This window comes from Phaethon aethereus (genome assembly GCF_964289735.1).
Source record: "Phaethon aethereus genome assembly, chromosome: 3".
Classification (NCBI taxonomy): Eukaryota; Metazoa; Chordata; class Aves; order Phaethontiformes; family Phaethontidae; genus Phaethon; species Phaethon aethereus.
In genome coordinates, this window is record NC_138576.1 from 111369021 (window position 1) to 111385415 (window position 16395).

General features: G+C 39.4%; 1 protein-coding gene across 1 annotated transcript in view; it reads left to right on the forward strand.

Moving 5' to 3' along the window:
- Window positions 1-16395, forward strand: part of ALK (ALK receptor tyrosine kinase) — a gene marked incomplete at its 3' end in the record, with an annotated part of 246977 nt that overhangs the window by 68444 nt on the left and 162138 nt on the right. The window contains exon 3 of the mRNA XM_081998640.1: window positions 3582-3783. Within this exon, the coding sequence (XP_081854766.1) occupies window positions 3582-3783 (202 nt within the window). The remainder of the gene's footprint in view (window positions 1-3581; window positions 3784-16395) is intronic.

Here is a 16395-nt window from a genome sequence, read left to right on the forward strand (position 1 = left end):
GATTCCAAATGCGCCAGAGCCAAATGCAGCTCTGATAGTTCTTTCTGTACCACTTATGGACTAGAAGAACACTAAGAGCAAAAAGAGAACACCGCAGCAGACAGGGAAGTCGCCCATGAGATTGTTGGCCTTTCAAAAGCAAGAACAGAGATATGTGTATTATTTCCTTTTCTAAAGTAAAATTTTTAAAATTAAAAAAAAAAAAAAAGATAGTCTGTTATAGCTCTAGTATTTGCCCAGGTAAGTGATCTTCCCCAAAGTATGCACTAGGAGGACATTTCTGACAAGTCTGTGCACTGGTGGTGAGGCTAACGTAGCATAATAAGCTATTATGCCATGTACTTCAGAGTGATTTTCTAGGCACCGCTTCACAGTAGTGTAGTGTGGGGCTGTTCCTCCTCATGCTTTGTGAGAGTGTGCCGGGATAGCCCCCACCATGGCAAAATTGTATTCCTCTCAACAGTATAATTTAGTATTTAGAACTGGCCATGTGATGAGTAATAATCCACAATTGCAAAGTGTGAGCCCTGTAAATAGAGTAGAAATATGAAAGCCAAAACAAAGGAGTTTAGTGACTATCTCACAAATCTGCTGTAGCAGCTAGCCTTGTCTACTACTAGACTTCACTGATGTTTCAAACCTGTGCCCAAGTCAGGACATAAGAGAGACTATCCTGGGAAGCTCTCTTTATTTAGAACCACTGCAAGAAAAGAAGGAAGGAGAGCTGCCTTTGTTTGTTATTTTAAAAATCTGACTCCCTGTTGCAAGGCAGTACGATGAGCAAATGGCTCTTGCACCTGGCAAGTTACCATCAGCAATTATTGCAACACTTAGTGTCTTTCTGCCACCAGCAGAAATCTCTTTGCTCCTTTACATGTCACAGATTTCAGTGTTCTTATGGGGATGGTACAATTAAAACCACAAGATTTAGTGCTCTAATTCTCTCTTGTTTGCAACAAAAGGGAGAGAGAGGGAAGGATGATACATGTGGCTGGGTTTTTGTTTTTATTTTACTGACCAGCAAAAATACTGTGTATGTATAACTGTGACAATGTAACAGCGTTTCTTTAAACTCATCAAACCATTCCATTAGTATCTGGATTAAAAGCTATTATTTCACATAATGGAATCTCATTATTAAAAAAAAATGTTGTGACTACATTTCATTCCTCTCTGTTTACAAACCTTGACATCTGAGCAAGCTGTACCTTATGTATGTCTGCGTGTTTCTTTCAGTACAAATGTTTTCTAGTTTTAGATATGTCATCAACATGATGCTAATGTCAAGAGCACTGTTTTTGACAAGTATGTCAAAAATGATGCTTATGATAAATGTGTGTATGGGAGAGAAACGTGGTGGTTGACAGGAATCCAAGTTTCATTTTTAGCCCTTCCATTATTACCCTGTGTGTGACCTGAGATGAATTGCCAAATCACACTTTTTCAAAGGGGACATCTGTGAGCACAAGTGCAATTCCCGTGTTCTAAACCGGCATCTGACAGTGAAATATTCAAATCTGAGTTCTTGACCCTCAGTTCAGTGGATGGAAATGGGAACCACCAAAGGACAATTCATGCCAGATCCATTTTAGGATGAGGTTGAGCTACCACAGGAGCTCAGAGTGGCTGGTTTGCACCTTGTGGTCCACAGCTTAGGCATCAAGGTGAAATTGAGAAGGATCCATCCGTGGTCCCTCTGTAGGATTTCTTAGACACCCTGGCTCTCAGCTGAGCCATGGTCAGTGATGTGGAAGATCTGAATCTGAAGATGCAACTTCGCTATTTTCAAAAACAAGCTTGCTGCTCCTGCTAAAATTCATGTACGCTTAAAAAGAGGTTTAAATTGCAGCCCTGTTGAGCCTTAGTTTCTATTAAATTAAACTGTTCATCAGATTCTGCCCGTCTACTGCAGTGAGAGAGGCTGTGGTGAGACCCCACCTGGAGTACTGCGTCCAGCTCTGGAACCCTCAGCACGGGAAAGACACAGACCTGTTGGAGCGGTTGCAGAGGAGGGCCACAAAAATGATCAGAGGGATGGAACACCTCTCCTGTGAGGACAGGCTGAGAGAGTTAGGGTTGTTCAGCCTGGAGAAGAGAAGGCTCCGGGTAGATCTTATTTCAGCCTTCCAGTACTTAAAGGGGGCTTCTAAGAAAGATGGGGACAGACTTTTTAGCAGGTCCTGTTGCAATAGGGCAAGGGGTAGTGGTTTTAAACCAAAAGAGGGCAGATTTAGACTAGATATAAGGAAAAAATTTCTCACGTTGAGGGTGGTGAAACACTGGCACAGGTTGCCCAGAAAGGTGGTAGATGCCCCATCCCTGGAAACATTCCAGGACAGGTTGGACAGGGCTCTGAGCAACCTGAACTAGTTGAAGGTGTCCCTGCTCATTGCAGGGGGGTTGGACTAGATGACCTTTAAAGGGTCCTTCCAACCCAAACTATTCGATGATCAGATCTGCATGTTTTAACAGGCAGGCTTTATTAATGGATGCTCCAGGAAATGAAATCTCATCTTGATTATCTGACCAGTCTTGCTAAAATCTGTGGAACATCATAATTTTTTTTGCTTCAAGGGTTGTACCCTTTCATTTACCTAACTGCACCTTTCATTTACCAACTACCCACCCCAGTGTGCTTGCTCTGTGGACAAATTGTTAAATTGGTCAGCTGCCAAAAGGGAGTAATTTGACTTACCTGAAATGAGCAACAGTGTGAAGAAAATGCATTACCTCTGTCCCACTGGATAAGCCTCAGATTGTATTGAAATAGAATTAGGCCAGGGGAGTCAATGTACTGGATAATAATGAAATGTTTAATGTGGATTAGCTGCATATAAAATTAATACATTAGAATGAATTGCTGAAGAAATAAAATTGTCAGGCCTTTATCCTGACTCTAATGACTTTAAAATGTTGCGCTCTTCTGTTTATAGAAGAGCAAAAGTACAGCTATTGAATTTGTGTTCTTTATTTGGGTGAGAGAAATAGATACAAAGTATTACTAAAAGAATTTATATAATTTTTTTTATATATATATGTATCTATATCTATCTCTCTGAGCTGTCAAAACAGGATCCCACTGAACCAAGGCCATAATGTTTGTATCTGCACCACACCTGAGAGGTTACAGAGATGGGGATTAAGTCCAGGAAGAATAGGTACATGAAATCAAGAATCTAAACTTAAAGGTCCTTAATGACCCGCCTGGGCTTAACTTTGGAAGTCTCTTGGTTGACTGAGTTTTATTGTTACTGTTTGGTTTTCTTCTCTGCCCTTAATATTTGTGGCTTTTTCCGTTTTATGCCTTTTCTTCTGGGAGTTAAATCTAAATGTAGTCTTTGTTCTGGACCGTCCAAAGGTGAGTTGAAATGTTGCTCAGGAAGATCTTAATGGGTTTAATACAAAATGGGCAAACTTTGCAGACTAGTTGGCAAAGATAATCTTTGATGGGGTACAGAAGGGCTGCAGAGTGAGCTGTGGCATAAAAATTGCAAGTATTGATCTGCACTTTGTGAAGATTTTTGGTTTTTTGTTTGTTTTGTTTTGTTCTTAAAGCTTTCTTGTTGCCTCATCTGTTTTAGGTTCATTTCTGTTTCTCAATACATCAGAGAGGCCAACCCCCATCATCCTGAGCCCTTGGCTGAGAAGCAGCAGTGACCAATGCGTAGTTCAGGTGGCTGTTTATAAGTTTTACCAGCAGAATGGAGAGTATATTGCTCGTGTCCTTCCCATTGATGAAAGCAGCAGTGAAATCTTATCGGCGGAGAGTCCAGAGGAACATGGGTAAGTCTCATCCTCTCATTTAACTCTGCTTGAGTTGAGAAGAATCACGTGATTTTGTAGCAATACAGCCAAAAAATGCATGCTGCTCATCTACTAAGGGGAGCAGGACACTACACTGAGTAGGTGTTTGACTTGCATGGGTCTACATTATTGTAGAAGCTGGAGATTCATGCTTATTTTATTATACAAAGCATCAGCAAACTACTGGATCCATAGATCAGTGGGTCTCTAATTTGACACCATCTTTATTGCCAGTGCTTGCAAGTACAGACATAGTGTGGATACTCATCCTAAGTTTAAAGCTTTTCTGTGTAATTCGTTATATCTGATTTCTCTTTACTGCATCTTTACCCAGGTATACTATTGGGCTTAGAATACCTACTGAGTCTTTGCAGTTTCAAGTGTCTGCATGTGTTTTAAGTTTTGTGTTGTATTTGTGGTTTTTTAAATGCTGTCTCTTGTCAATAAAGCAGTTCAGAGCTACTGCCGGAGGACAAAAGCTTTTGATCTTTCAAGGGTGCAACTGTTTGAAATGTTTTATCCTCTTTGTGCAATTAATCTTAATTGCTGATGATGTCTTAATTTGTCAGACTTCCTGTGCATACTTTTAAATTTTGGTTAACAGCAAAACAGCAGGAGCTGAACACAGTAAATATTTCAAAATGCTGTTGTAGTGCAGTAACTTAGAATTTAATTTGGGTATATGTGAGGCTAGTGTTCTACCTGTCATATATATTGATTTTTTGTATTTTTATTTTTTACTTGTGTTAAGAAGCATAATTTTCACTAAACCATGACAGCATCTCAAATGTTCTTTGTTTTGATGTGATAGATTAGAGTTTCTAATAGCAAGCCAGGCTGGCTTGTGGTTGTGACAAGATGTGATTATCTGATTACTGTCTAGAGCAAATTCTGTATTTTCTGGTAGAAGAAGGAGAATGTGCAAAAAAACCCCAACAAACCCTTACAGGAGATAACCTAACTCATATAAACAGTTTGAGTAGTTGTAATTCTCGTATTACACATGGCCTATAAAAGTGAGGAGGAGAGCTTGTGTGTGGATCTAGATCATACTTAGTTCCAGCAACATCATCCAAATTGTAAATTACTGTTGATGTCTGGGGAAAGGTAATTAGGGGAGCTGCAGCAGCTGTCTTCTTCCTTTGCTCTTTGCAAATGCTGTGCTCTGTCACAGCTAATAAACATGCTTTGTGCAAAGTGCCTCCTGCTTTGGCAACACCACTGCTCCTTGGCACTTGCAGGGAATACCGCTGTGTGTAAAATGCTTTGCAGTGCTGCATATGGAGGAGCTGTAGCTTGGATCTGCGGGCAGGCAGAACTCACCAGGAGCACAGGCAGGTGCCAAATGTAAGGATCCTTGAAGGGAAAGGAAAGATCACTTTAACTATGATAACAAATGCCTACCTTTGCTATCTGCTGGAGACAATTATGGACTACTCAGCTGTGCATTGCAGATGGCAGATGGAGATTGTCACCACAGTAAAGAGGGTCTGTCTGTGCTTTTTAAAGAAGGTGGTTTTGATTATAGCTTGGCTATCCCACATGCTTGCAAGAAGGGTAGCTTGCTCCCCAACAGCATTTCTGTGGCACATAGGCTCGTAATGTGGCACATAGGGTAGTTCCATGGTTTTGTATGTCTGACTCCTTGGTACTCTGTATGCTATAAAACTTTGCAGTTGGAGTAACTGGCTGGTTCATTTTTCCCTCTCCAGTCTTGTCTCTTCACTGTGAGAGGGAGTAGCTCTTCCCCCAGCTTAGCAATGCAAAGAGGGGCTCTGATATTGTGCTGGCATAAATGTCATATAGGTATAGTTAAGTATCTACCCACAGACTGCAGCCACAGATGATAGGGTAGCAGTTTGTTATCATTTGCCCTGAACCTTAATTCCAGAATTTACGAGTACTCCTCTGCCCTTTGTTTGGAGTGATAATATTTGATTATCCCAGCTATGATAACAAAACATGCACATCTTGCTTTTCTAAAAATCTTCTTTAAATAGGAATCAAGAATAGCTGATTGGAAGTCAAGAATGATTCAATAAAGTTCTTCAATGAACTAGCAATCCCGCAGTGGAAATCCGTTCTGTTTAATATTTTAATTTGTCTTGGAAATTGCAAGGAACTGTGTTGTTTTGCAATGAATTCTTTGTGCTGTAACCCAATGATTTCTAAAATTTTATAAGGATTTTAGCTCTGGGCACAAGGTAATTGAATTCCTCAGTGATGAGCCTGTGCTAGAAATAAAAACACTTTAAAGTTTCACAGGTGACACTTCTTTGATTCAATGCAGTTTATATATTGTTTTGCAAACAAGAGGTGTAAAGTGTGTGTAGTTCCCAGTGACTTGTATATGCAGTATTGGGTCCATGCCATGGCTAAAAATCAAGCTCGTAACAGGAAGAGTATGTTTTATTGAAATACATGCACCAGAAGGGTGGTAAAGCAATAAATTAATTCCAGGGTGGATTTTCTCATATCTTGAACTATGCACAGTGTTAGTATCTTTTTACCCCGCTTCTTTTTTTTCTTTTTTTTTCTTTTTCTTTTCTTTTTAAAGCTCAGAACCTAAATTACATATATTAATATCTTACAAGGTCTTCACAGTTCACCTACATCTACAAGAGAAAAAAGTAGATGCTGTCAGGTATTACTATTTCATTCAGGGTGAAACCAGGCAAGGAAAGGTTTTGGTTGACAGCACTTGGAGCTGGTTTTAAGTAGAATGTATGTAAAGCTATGAAATTTTATTAGTTGGGTAGAGGCAACATAGCACCCAATGTTTTATTTGTTACCAGGTTCAACTGTGTTGTCTTTGTGTGCAAAATACCAGGTGTGATTTTGGTGGATACTCAGCATGCATAAAGACTCAGAGGCAGAACTAGTGATCTTCTGTTTGCTCCTCTGGTCTCATTATCTCTAGAAAAAAACAGCCCAAGCCCATAGACTAGAGTTGTACCAATCCCATGATGAGGCATAGTCATTACAGACATTATTGTGTGGAAGACACACATTTGTTTTATTTTCTTACTTGACATATTTCACTGCAGCTGACCTAGTGTGCATAGGAAGAGAGCTAGCTAATTTAAGATGCATTACATAGCAGTAGGATAGGGCAGATGGAGCAGACACCAGGAAGAATATGCCAGAAGTGATAGTTGCAAAGGGCTCCTGAGTGATGAAACACCAGAGGCTGGCAAAAAGGGGTGCTTATTTTGTATTATACAGAAACTTTGCTAAATACAATAATACCTTTTCTACGTAATATTTGCAACAATGCTTACCACTCAGAAGATAATTATATCCTTGTTTATCAGTTCAACAGAATTGTATACCTTTTTATTTGTTTTAAAGAGCAGAAAGATCTCACTCCGTATTTAATCTATGGGTTTTGCAACACCTTTGGTTAGACCTTCTATAATTTAGTTCCTAAGCAATCACTAGGACTCCTCTATGGGGAACAACACATTAGTAGATTCTGTTAGATTTGTTGCATGATAAAGTTTCTAGATGATCTGTCTTTGTGGATGTGTTTTTGATATGGTTAGTCTCTTCTGGCATCTCTTGCAATTCTGTTGTGTTTTACAAGCACCTGCAAATGATATAGGGAGAGAATCTTCTGTGCTATTAATGCAGTGCTACTGATCCTTTGTAATGGCAAAAGAGTTGTTATAATTCCTGCCACGGAGCACAGCACTTTCTGATTTATCTGAAATGCCACTAGATGTGGGGACTGTCTTTTGCCTGTTTTCTGCTCCCATGGTGCTGTATACAATCCTTTCTTGTTTCTATTTAATGGACTTCCTTTTTCGTGTTACTGGAGGTGAGGAGGCAACAAATATGTTTATGTAGCATAACAGTTATTTAGCAAAGCACAGTTACTTCCACAATTTGAATGTTGGCTTCTGGGTGCTTGTCAGACTGTCATTGTGGCCACTGATTTAATTTCAACTCTTATTTGTTTTCCCATTTGTTAAATTTGTAATTATAAAGCTAGTAAGATTGTAAGATGTGCTTAGAGTGGGAAAAACACAAAGGAAAACCTGTCAACAAGGTCAGTTTGTAATACAGGATTGATTTTTATTTCTTTTGATTTGTGTATTTTGGAGAAGTTAGTGTTGGGCAAAGACAAAAATAGCATTGTTCATTATAATTACCATTATTATTTTACATCTCTACCTGCACTGTTAATGGTAAGTTGCAGTATTATATACTATATATCAAACCAAACTTTTTAATAAGCCCGTAGCAAATGATGGCATAATTTGGTCTTTCATTGCAGACCTTCCTCATCACTAGTTCCATAATTATGTTCTTGCCCTAAAAAATAATGTAACAAGTGGATCTTAATACCGTTCACATGACTGAAAGTAATTGAGGCCTCCCTGAAGAGGGAAGGCGGGGAAGATCCTCAGATCAGCTAATTCAGCAGGAATACCAGGATACCAGCCTTGTTCAGATGTAGATTCAAAAGATAAGATTTGAACTACTGGATTGAGTTGACTTCTGACATCTATCCTGCATTTCCTGCATGAGCTAGGTACACCCCCTGTTCTGTTGTGTTGCTGCTTTTTCTCTATAGAAAAGAACAGAGTAGTTTCTCTTAGATATTTTTCTGTGTCTTTTTAAATTGTAATTGATTTATGTTAGTGGGACTTTGTATTTTCCTGCAATTCTTTGCAACAGAGAGGTTGAGGCTCTGGCACTGACAGATCAACACAATCTGTCACCCCACATTGAGGGGATGTGGACTGTAGAATCCCTGCATAGAATTGTTTCTACTGACTTGTACATCTTTTGCCTTAAGCATACCTATACAAACCACGTAAAATGACTTTGCAAGCCATATGTGATTTTTTGAGCTGTGAGTAGGACCTCTGGACTCGTCTAGAGCCTTTACCAAACTTGAGATTCATCTGAAGACTTTTGAACATCCTTCATGAGGAAGGGCTGAGAGACCTGGGGATGTTTAGTCTGGAGAAGATAAGGCCTCCAATATCTATAAATATCTGAAGGGTGGCTGTCAGGAGGATGGAGCCAGTCTCTTTTCAGTAGTGCCCAGTGACAGGACGAGTGGCAATGGGCATAAACTGCAGCACAAAAAGTTCCACCTCAACGTAAGGAAAAACTTCTTCACTATGAGGGTGATGGAGCACTGGAATAGGCTGCTCAGAGAGGTTGTGGAGTCTCCTTCTCTGGAGCCCTTCAAAACCTGACTTATGTTCCTGTGCAACCTGCCCTAGGTGATCCTGCTTCAGCGGGGGGGTTGTACCAGATGATCTTCAGAGGTCCCTTCCAACCCCTACCATTCTGTGATTCTGTGCAAATACGTGAAGTAAAAGGTGTCTCTTAAATAAAACCTGAGATCTGAACATGCATGCATGATCAAAGAAGCCATAAAATACTACTACTCTGTATAGCCAGTACTTCAGTAGGTACATGTATAGTTCTGCACAGAGCACTTCCAACAGAGAAAGAGCACCTGTTTTTGAAGGTTACTACAGATCATGATAGGCTATTCCCTTTCTGGCATCTACAACTTCACTCAAAATTGATTGCATTGATAGATGTCAAGAAAAAGAAATGAAGAAATCGCTAACATCTGTCACACTTGACCTTGGGGCTTGAATTCTGAAGGTTATTTCTTGTAGTAGTGTTGTTCCTTTTCTTGTTCTTTTTTTTTTTTTTCTTTCCAGTTTCACTAGTCTGTTTCATAGACCATGGGCTTAGTAGAAGGAAGGAACCCTTTAACCTTAAAAGTACTTTTCTGAGGTTAATGGTAATATGAATTTGCTTGGCTTTTTCTGTGGATGGGCTTTTCCCCTTCTCCTTGAAAAAGCACTTTACTAAGTTCAAGCCTTTGTTTTGCAAGTGCCTGGACGATGATGTAAGAAGAATGAAGACCAAAGTGTGTGTATTTGGGCCACTTAAATTTGTTTTTAGGCATCAAAATATGTCTCAAAAATTTACAGCACGTTTTACTCTGAGAATTCTAAATCAGGTGTTAGTCGTTCAGTCTAAACTGTACATTTGAGAAATTCAGGTAATCCAGGAAAATAATCTGGATTTATGGATTCATTAGAAACTAAACTCTCCTGCCTTGGTGGCCAGGCACCACTAACGCTCACTTTTAGAGAGGAAACTTCAGTTATTCTAGACAAAAAATTAGCATTTAAACTTTTCCTGTGCTGTTATCCACTAGCCAACTTTTAGTCCCTTTCAGTCTGTCAAATTAAATGCAAAGAAAGAAAAAGAGGGGGTAGGAGGGGAGGAGAAAAAGATGATGTTGCCTCTTTTCCCCCTTCCCTTTTCAAAAGCTACTGTCCTCAATATTTGTAAAGGATCAGTACTTTTCATAGCAGATGCTTGTATTTGGAAAGTTTTTCATCTCCATCAAATAAAACCTTGGTTCTTTCAGTGTCTCAAGTCTAGATCTGAAGAAAGCTTTAAGTCTGTTGGTTGTGGCACCTTGAGGAGTTCATTGCTAGTTTGTATTCAGTGGATGAGGAGATTTAAATCAAAACCCTTCAGAATGTGTAAGGTGAAATGGAGCCCCTCAAACCTTTATGAAATAGTATGAACCTGATATACAAATTTCTGCAGATGTGGAAAGATGGTTTTCCCATTCCACTCAAGCACTAGATTATGTAGATTAAGTTGTCACTTTAGCACTAGAGGTAGCTACATGTCTGTAAACTTCTGCTTTAAACTTCTTAGTGGTTTTGCTGCTGAAGTGCTATATTATTTCTTGAGATAAACTTGAATCCTTTATGTAGATTTTAGGCAGCAATGTTTTGCTTTAGGGTGTGCCTTATTTTTGCATGTAACCTCAGTACAACAAAGCAGTAGCTTCAAACTGCTCCAGAAGGATTTACTGTATTGTCAGTTGAGATTAGGCTGTAGCAGTATATTTCCTCTTACAGACATGTATATGGAAGTGAACTATTTATTACAAAGAATGATATATTAATGTTATCAGAAATTGAATTTTCAATGCCATTCTGCATTGTGGTATATCATATTGTGAAGAAACAATATTGTATGACCTCTTGAACCAACCAAAGCCAACCAACGCAAGTTCAGTAATGAGTAATTACAATTACTTTTTTTTTTTTTAGCAGTTGATTACGGTCCCAATCAAACAGATTTGAAATCAGTTTGGAGCGGGGCGGGGGAAGTGCTCTTTCCTGTCTTGTAGTACATGTTATCAGACAGTTGTTAGGTGGCAGTGCTGCCTTTTAACGATGTTTGCCAGATTCAACTGCAAATGGAAAGGCCAAAGTTGTGTAGTCTACTTCTAATTCCAATTATAAAAAAGGACTGGGGAAAAAAAGCCATTTTAAAGTTGAAACAAAAGTAGTAAATGAGGAAAATTGTTGTCAAACAAATCAAAATTCAGCTCTACTACAAAAGCAAATTACTTAATGTGTAGAGAATGGAACAGTAGAAGAAAAATAAACTTATTTTTCAGTGTAAGAGTTCAGTTTTACAGATACTTAGTGGAGTAGCCTTTTCTGCTGCTTTTTTATATAGTGCTGAACAGACAACAGCAGCAGAGGGCTAAGGTGGTGAGCTGGATGCCCAGTGTACATTGCTACAAGGATCCTTGTGGCTTCCCAAATAATTGCAGCACCTGTTGCTGTCCTTCTTGGGCTCTGGGAGCTGCTTCTGTGCATGAAATTTCAGAGGCTGACACATCTGACCCTGTAGAAATGATGCCAAACTGACCATGGTAACAAAGTTGAGGTAACCTCAAAAGTGGCTGGTTTGGGTGTTTGTTCTTTTGAAATCAAAGGTTCATTAATATAAATTATTTCTTACATGGCTGAAACAATTTCTTCAGACTGCTCTGAGCAACCTAATCCAACTTTTATACTACGCAAATCCTGGGCATAAAAATCTGTTGTCTTAAACTTTTGTACGTTGTGTCCTTCAGAATTATTTGCAGGCTCCTCTTTTCTGGTTATGCTGTTCTCACTTGCCGAAGTCTGGGTTGTTTTTTCCCCTCTCTTTCATTCCTTTAACTTGTTTCCCTTGTTTTATACATCTTTTGTTTTCCTCTCTACCTGAGGCTTCTACTTAAATTTTTAAAAGTCATCCCAAACTAATCTTTATAGCCCCATATTTTTGCTAGCCAATGTTGCATTTCCTATTAGTGTAGACATGCCAAGATGAATTTCAGTTTCGTAGAATCTAAATAAGCAAGCAACCCACAACACATACACACACCACCCAGCCTCCTCTTCCCAAGCATGCACACATGCTTCATTTTGTCATCTTTCTTTTCTTTCGTTCGTCTAGGTGTCCCTTCTGCTATACAGAATTGCAAGCAGTCTCTTTAGGATCCTTTCCCACAGCCAAAATTTTTCCAACATTTGCTTCCAGAGACTAGGCAACATGGCTCATTAATATTGCCAACCTTGTTTCTCGTTATTTTTCTGCTCCCCTCTAGCTAAGCTCTCTGCTATTCTGCTGTTGGCAAAGTTTTATAACTAGCCTGCAGTATAATTGCTTTCTGTATCTCCTACTTATTTTTGACCTTAAAAATCTTCTGAGTTCTGTGGAACCTCCTCTGCGGCTGCCCCCCTGTGGAGTGTCGTTTTGTCATTGCGTGCAATTTCCTTGGGGCTTTCCTTGCTAATGCTTAATAATCTCCTCCTTATCCAAGGCAAATCTACCCTGTCGTAATAAGTACTATAGAAGATTTACAAGGTAGTATTCCTCCCTTCGGATTCAGAGAGAAATTATTAACCAGGTGCTGATAACCTTGCAAGACTTGAAAATCATGTCCTTGACCCATCCAGCTGCTAAGAGTGTTAGTGTAGTGCTAATGTGGTCAATTCTGCATTCTAAGCCAGGTTCTCAGGTATCACTCTTAAATTATCTGAGTTTTGTTTCATGACTAACACCACAGGGTTCAAGTCCAGTAGGGCAGCTTTGCACCTTCACTTTAAAGAACACTGTCTATATTGCTACCTCACCAAAAATGCTGCCTGTTATTCTCAAGTGCTAGTAAATCAGGTGTTTTCCACTCAAGAAAGAAGAATACTAATTCTGATAAACTTTGATCACTAACTTACAACTAATTTCTGCATATTAAAAAGAAATCAAAGATTTATTTAACAGGAGCTTGAAAGTTAATTCTCAATAAATTCCCAACTGGAAAACTGAAGGAAATGAAGACTAAGGAACTGTTTAGATTCTGATGCTTGCTGCAATGGCAGAGGAGGAGGCTTGGGGTTATTTTTATTCATTGGGGAAAGTACTGAAGAGGCCTTCTTTCTGCAGGAATACAGTGAGGCCTGCAGGATTTCACACCATCGTGAAGCATTTTGCAGAGCTTTTCATTTAAAACTCATGTACCATAATTTGTTAACAGGTATTGCTAATACCTGAAAGCATTTTCCTTTCATTTTTCTGTCAAACAGCTACCTTTGTTTCCTTTGCAATTTTATTGGTTTCTTTGGCACATGTCTGGTACAGAAGAATTATATTTCTGTAACAAAATACTGACTGTCTCAAGGGCTCTTTTGTACTGGCGGTGGCAAACCATTAATATCAGCAACTAGTCTGGCAAAAACATGGGTTTGGGCTGACACCAACACCAAAGGCACAGATTTCAGACAGGGTTGTCAGATCTGCTTTATACACTGCTTTATAAAGCTTATTTCTTGACTTGCGCACTGTGGCAGAAGACTTTTCCACACACTGTGCTGGATAATGCTTTTCTTAAAAGGAATCAATATAGCGAAGCCATGAGCATTCATGGCTTGCACAGTAGCATTTTGGTATATTCTATACAGAAATTAACAGTCCTCCCCATTATATTTGGAAGTACTTGCCTTTTCCCTACCTTTGTTGCAAGGGTTGTGTTCATCTGTTTTTCTTTATGGACATTGAGTTCTCTGAGTCACCACGTACAGCTGCCTGCCAGCTCTTCTTAAAACGTCAGTCCATAACCTTACGATATTTGTTGCCTCCTATATCAGGCTGAGTAATATGATTTTCTATTGGAAATAGCAGCAGTGAAGTTTGTTTACTGAATGTAATTGGAGCTTTTCCTGATCATCCCTGCCTTGGTGTGCCATTCATGCTGATGGATTGAAACCACAAAGACGCATAATAAAGTTTCTTTTGACAAGGCAAAGCTATTCTAATCTGGGACTTGAACCAGCAGCACCATCTGCCATCCTTGGTGAACTTCACATGAGGATAAGACTGCAGAAGATCAGCGCAAGTCTAAATCTTTCATGAAGCAATGAAGTTTTTATGACTCTGCTTCATCTAGCAAGGAATGCAAGCAGTAGAGTAAATGAGACAAACTCGGCTGTCTCTCATATTCAGATCAGTGGCCAGTTATTATGATGCCAGTGTAATAGAACAAAATTACACCAAGGGGAAGATTTTACCAAATATTTACATTGAAATACTTTTTAATAAAGAAGCCAAATAATTTGATTTTCTTCGGCAGAAGAAAAATACAAAGTGTAGAAAAACTTTTGCTGTGCAGCGTGCTTGCTCAGAGTGTTAAGATAACTTTAGTTAGAAGATTGCTATCAGTACGTTAAGTGCAATGGATGACCTGATTATTTTTGGGATGTTAAACATCCTGAGTGTCTAGCTAAATGTACTACCACACCAGAAAATAAAAGCATGAGATGATCCATCTGGATATTGTCTTAGTTTGAATGGAGACAGAGTTCTCAAATCTAGCAACTGTTTTTTGCATCTCTGCTTCTTTCCTTTCTAAATGTCTGGCTTTCAGGAGGCGGTGGTGTGGAAAGTGTGGGCTAATGCTTTTGACAATTTAGATCCATATCAAAACCATGATGATTGCAATTTGTTATTATTTCATGCCAGATGAGCTATTCAGAGGCTCATTTCTTAGAGGTCTCTAGATAACATCTGACACAAGTTGATTTCCTTTTTTTTAAAGCCAGTTGTCTGGGAACTTGGGCTCCTTTCATTCCTTTAGGCAATTTCTCCAGGTCAAGGCTGGGGCATGTATCTGGACTGTTTGAAAGGGAATTGACTCTGCTCTTACTATTTCTCTTTTAGATAGAGGATTTTGATTGCCAGTATCAAGGCAGTTGCAGCTGACAGTGCTTAGTAGAACAGCCACTCCCAAATGGTGAGAGACACCATCAACTTCAGTGTTTACCAACACTCAGACCACTATCAATTTTTAAATGTTTTTTTCCAAGAACATTTTTATTTCTTTTCACTTACTGCTTGCAGCCAGTATTCTATTATGAAATGAAAGAAAAAAAAACCCATATAATTTTACTGACTTCTTTCCTTAATAGTTTGAAAACAGGGAGAATGGTGTTGGCTTGGACAACAGAATTTCTATCTTTCCATCAGCTCTTTTATCTCTTCTCACTTATTCCCAGGGCTCACTTGTTGCCTGGTTCCTCTATCTCAACATACTCTTCCCTTCTAGTTTTATCTTCCAGGCTTTTCTTCTAAACAGGCTCCTCAACAGGTCTCTTCCCCCCCCCACCCCCCCCTTTCATCTTCACTCCCTGTCTCTTGCTCCTGTCCTTCTTGCCTTTGACTCAGGTATGTTTCTTTTTCACATGTTCTGGGTCAAAAGGCTGGGGGAGGCACAGAGCAACTTATTTTGTGTGCCCAGGTCTGGTACTGCCTGCTTCAGCCCAGGGTGAGCACTGGACACTTTCCCTTGTGCAATTCAGCTGCCACTTCCAGAGAAAAATCTCTGCCAAGAAGACACAAACATCAGCTTGTTAGGGGCTTGTAAACTGCCTCACTGAGGTGAATTTTCACAGAAAGGGCCACACAAATGGAGCAAGTGATGCTATAGCTCTTCAGCAGCGCTTTCATCAAATGATCTGAAGGACTCTTAAAAACATTAAGACCCTGCTGAAGTAGGTGGTACTACACAGATGGACACAATCAAGCATTAAAGAGATATTCCAACAGATCGTTAGTGAGGTTGCTATTCAGTAGAAGTGCGGCTGAGTGACACTGCATTTATGGCATTATTTTTACTAGAAGAGTGCAGATTTTAATAGGGAGAAATAATACTGACATGTGGGTTTTCAGAGTCAAAGGAATTGATTCTGATGGAGAGGTTCATGTTTATCTCCTTAACCTCAAGTGAGTGGCCTAGCACTGTTTGGGGGCAGACATTAATCTGCTGAATGTCAGCATATGCACAAAATCTAGATTCTGCATTTGTTGCAATCCAGAAACACTTGTAGGGGCAAAGTTAAGAGGAAAAAAAATGAATTGTTCATAGGCTAGGAAAATTCTAGCTCCACATCTGCTCCTTAGGTTTTATCATGAGCAGCACGTAGCAGGTACATTTCTACCCTGCAGGGGACAGGCACTGCACATACTCCTTCCATGTTCTCTTCCCCATGCCCCTCCCAGCTCTCCTTATTGCATTAATACTCCTGCACTCCTAAGACACAGATGTCTGAATTGTGTCTAACTGAATTGTGAACATTTCTTTCTCAAATTAATCACTACCCAATCCCAATTTCATGTACCTTTGATGCCTGGTTTTAATTGCCTTAAAGTAGAAAGCTTCAATGAGCAGAGAAATTAAAATTGCAAAATCCTGATAGT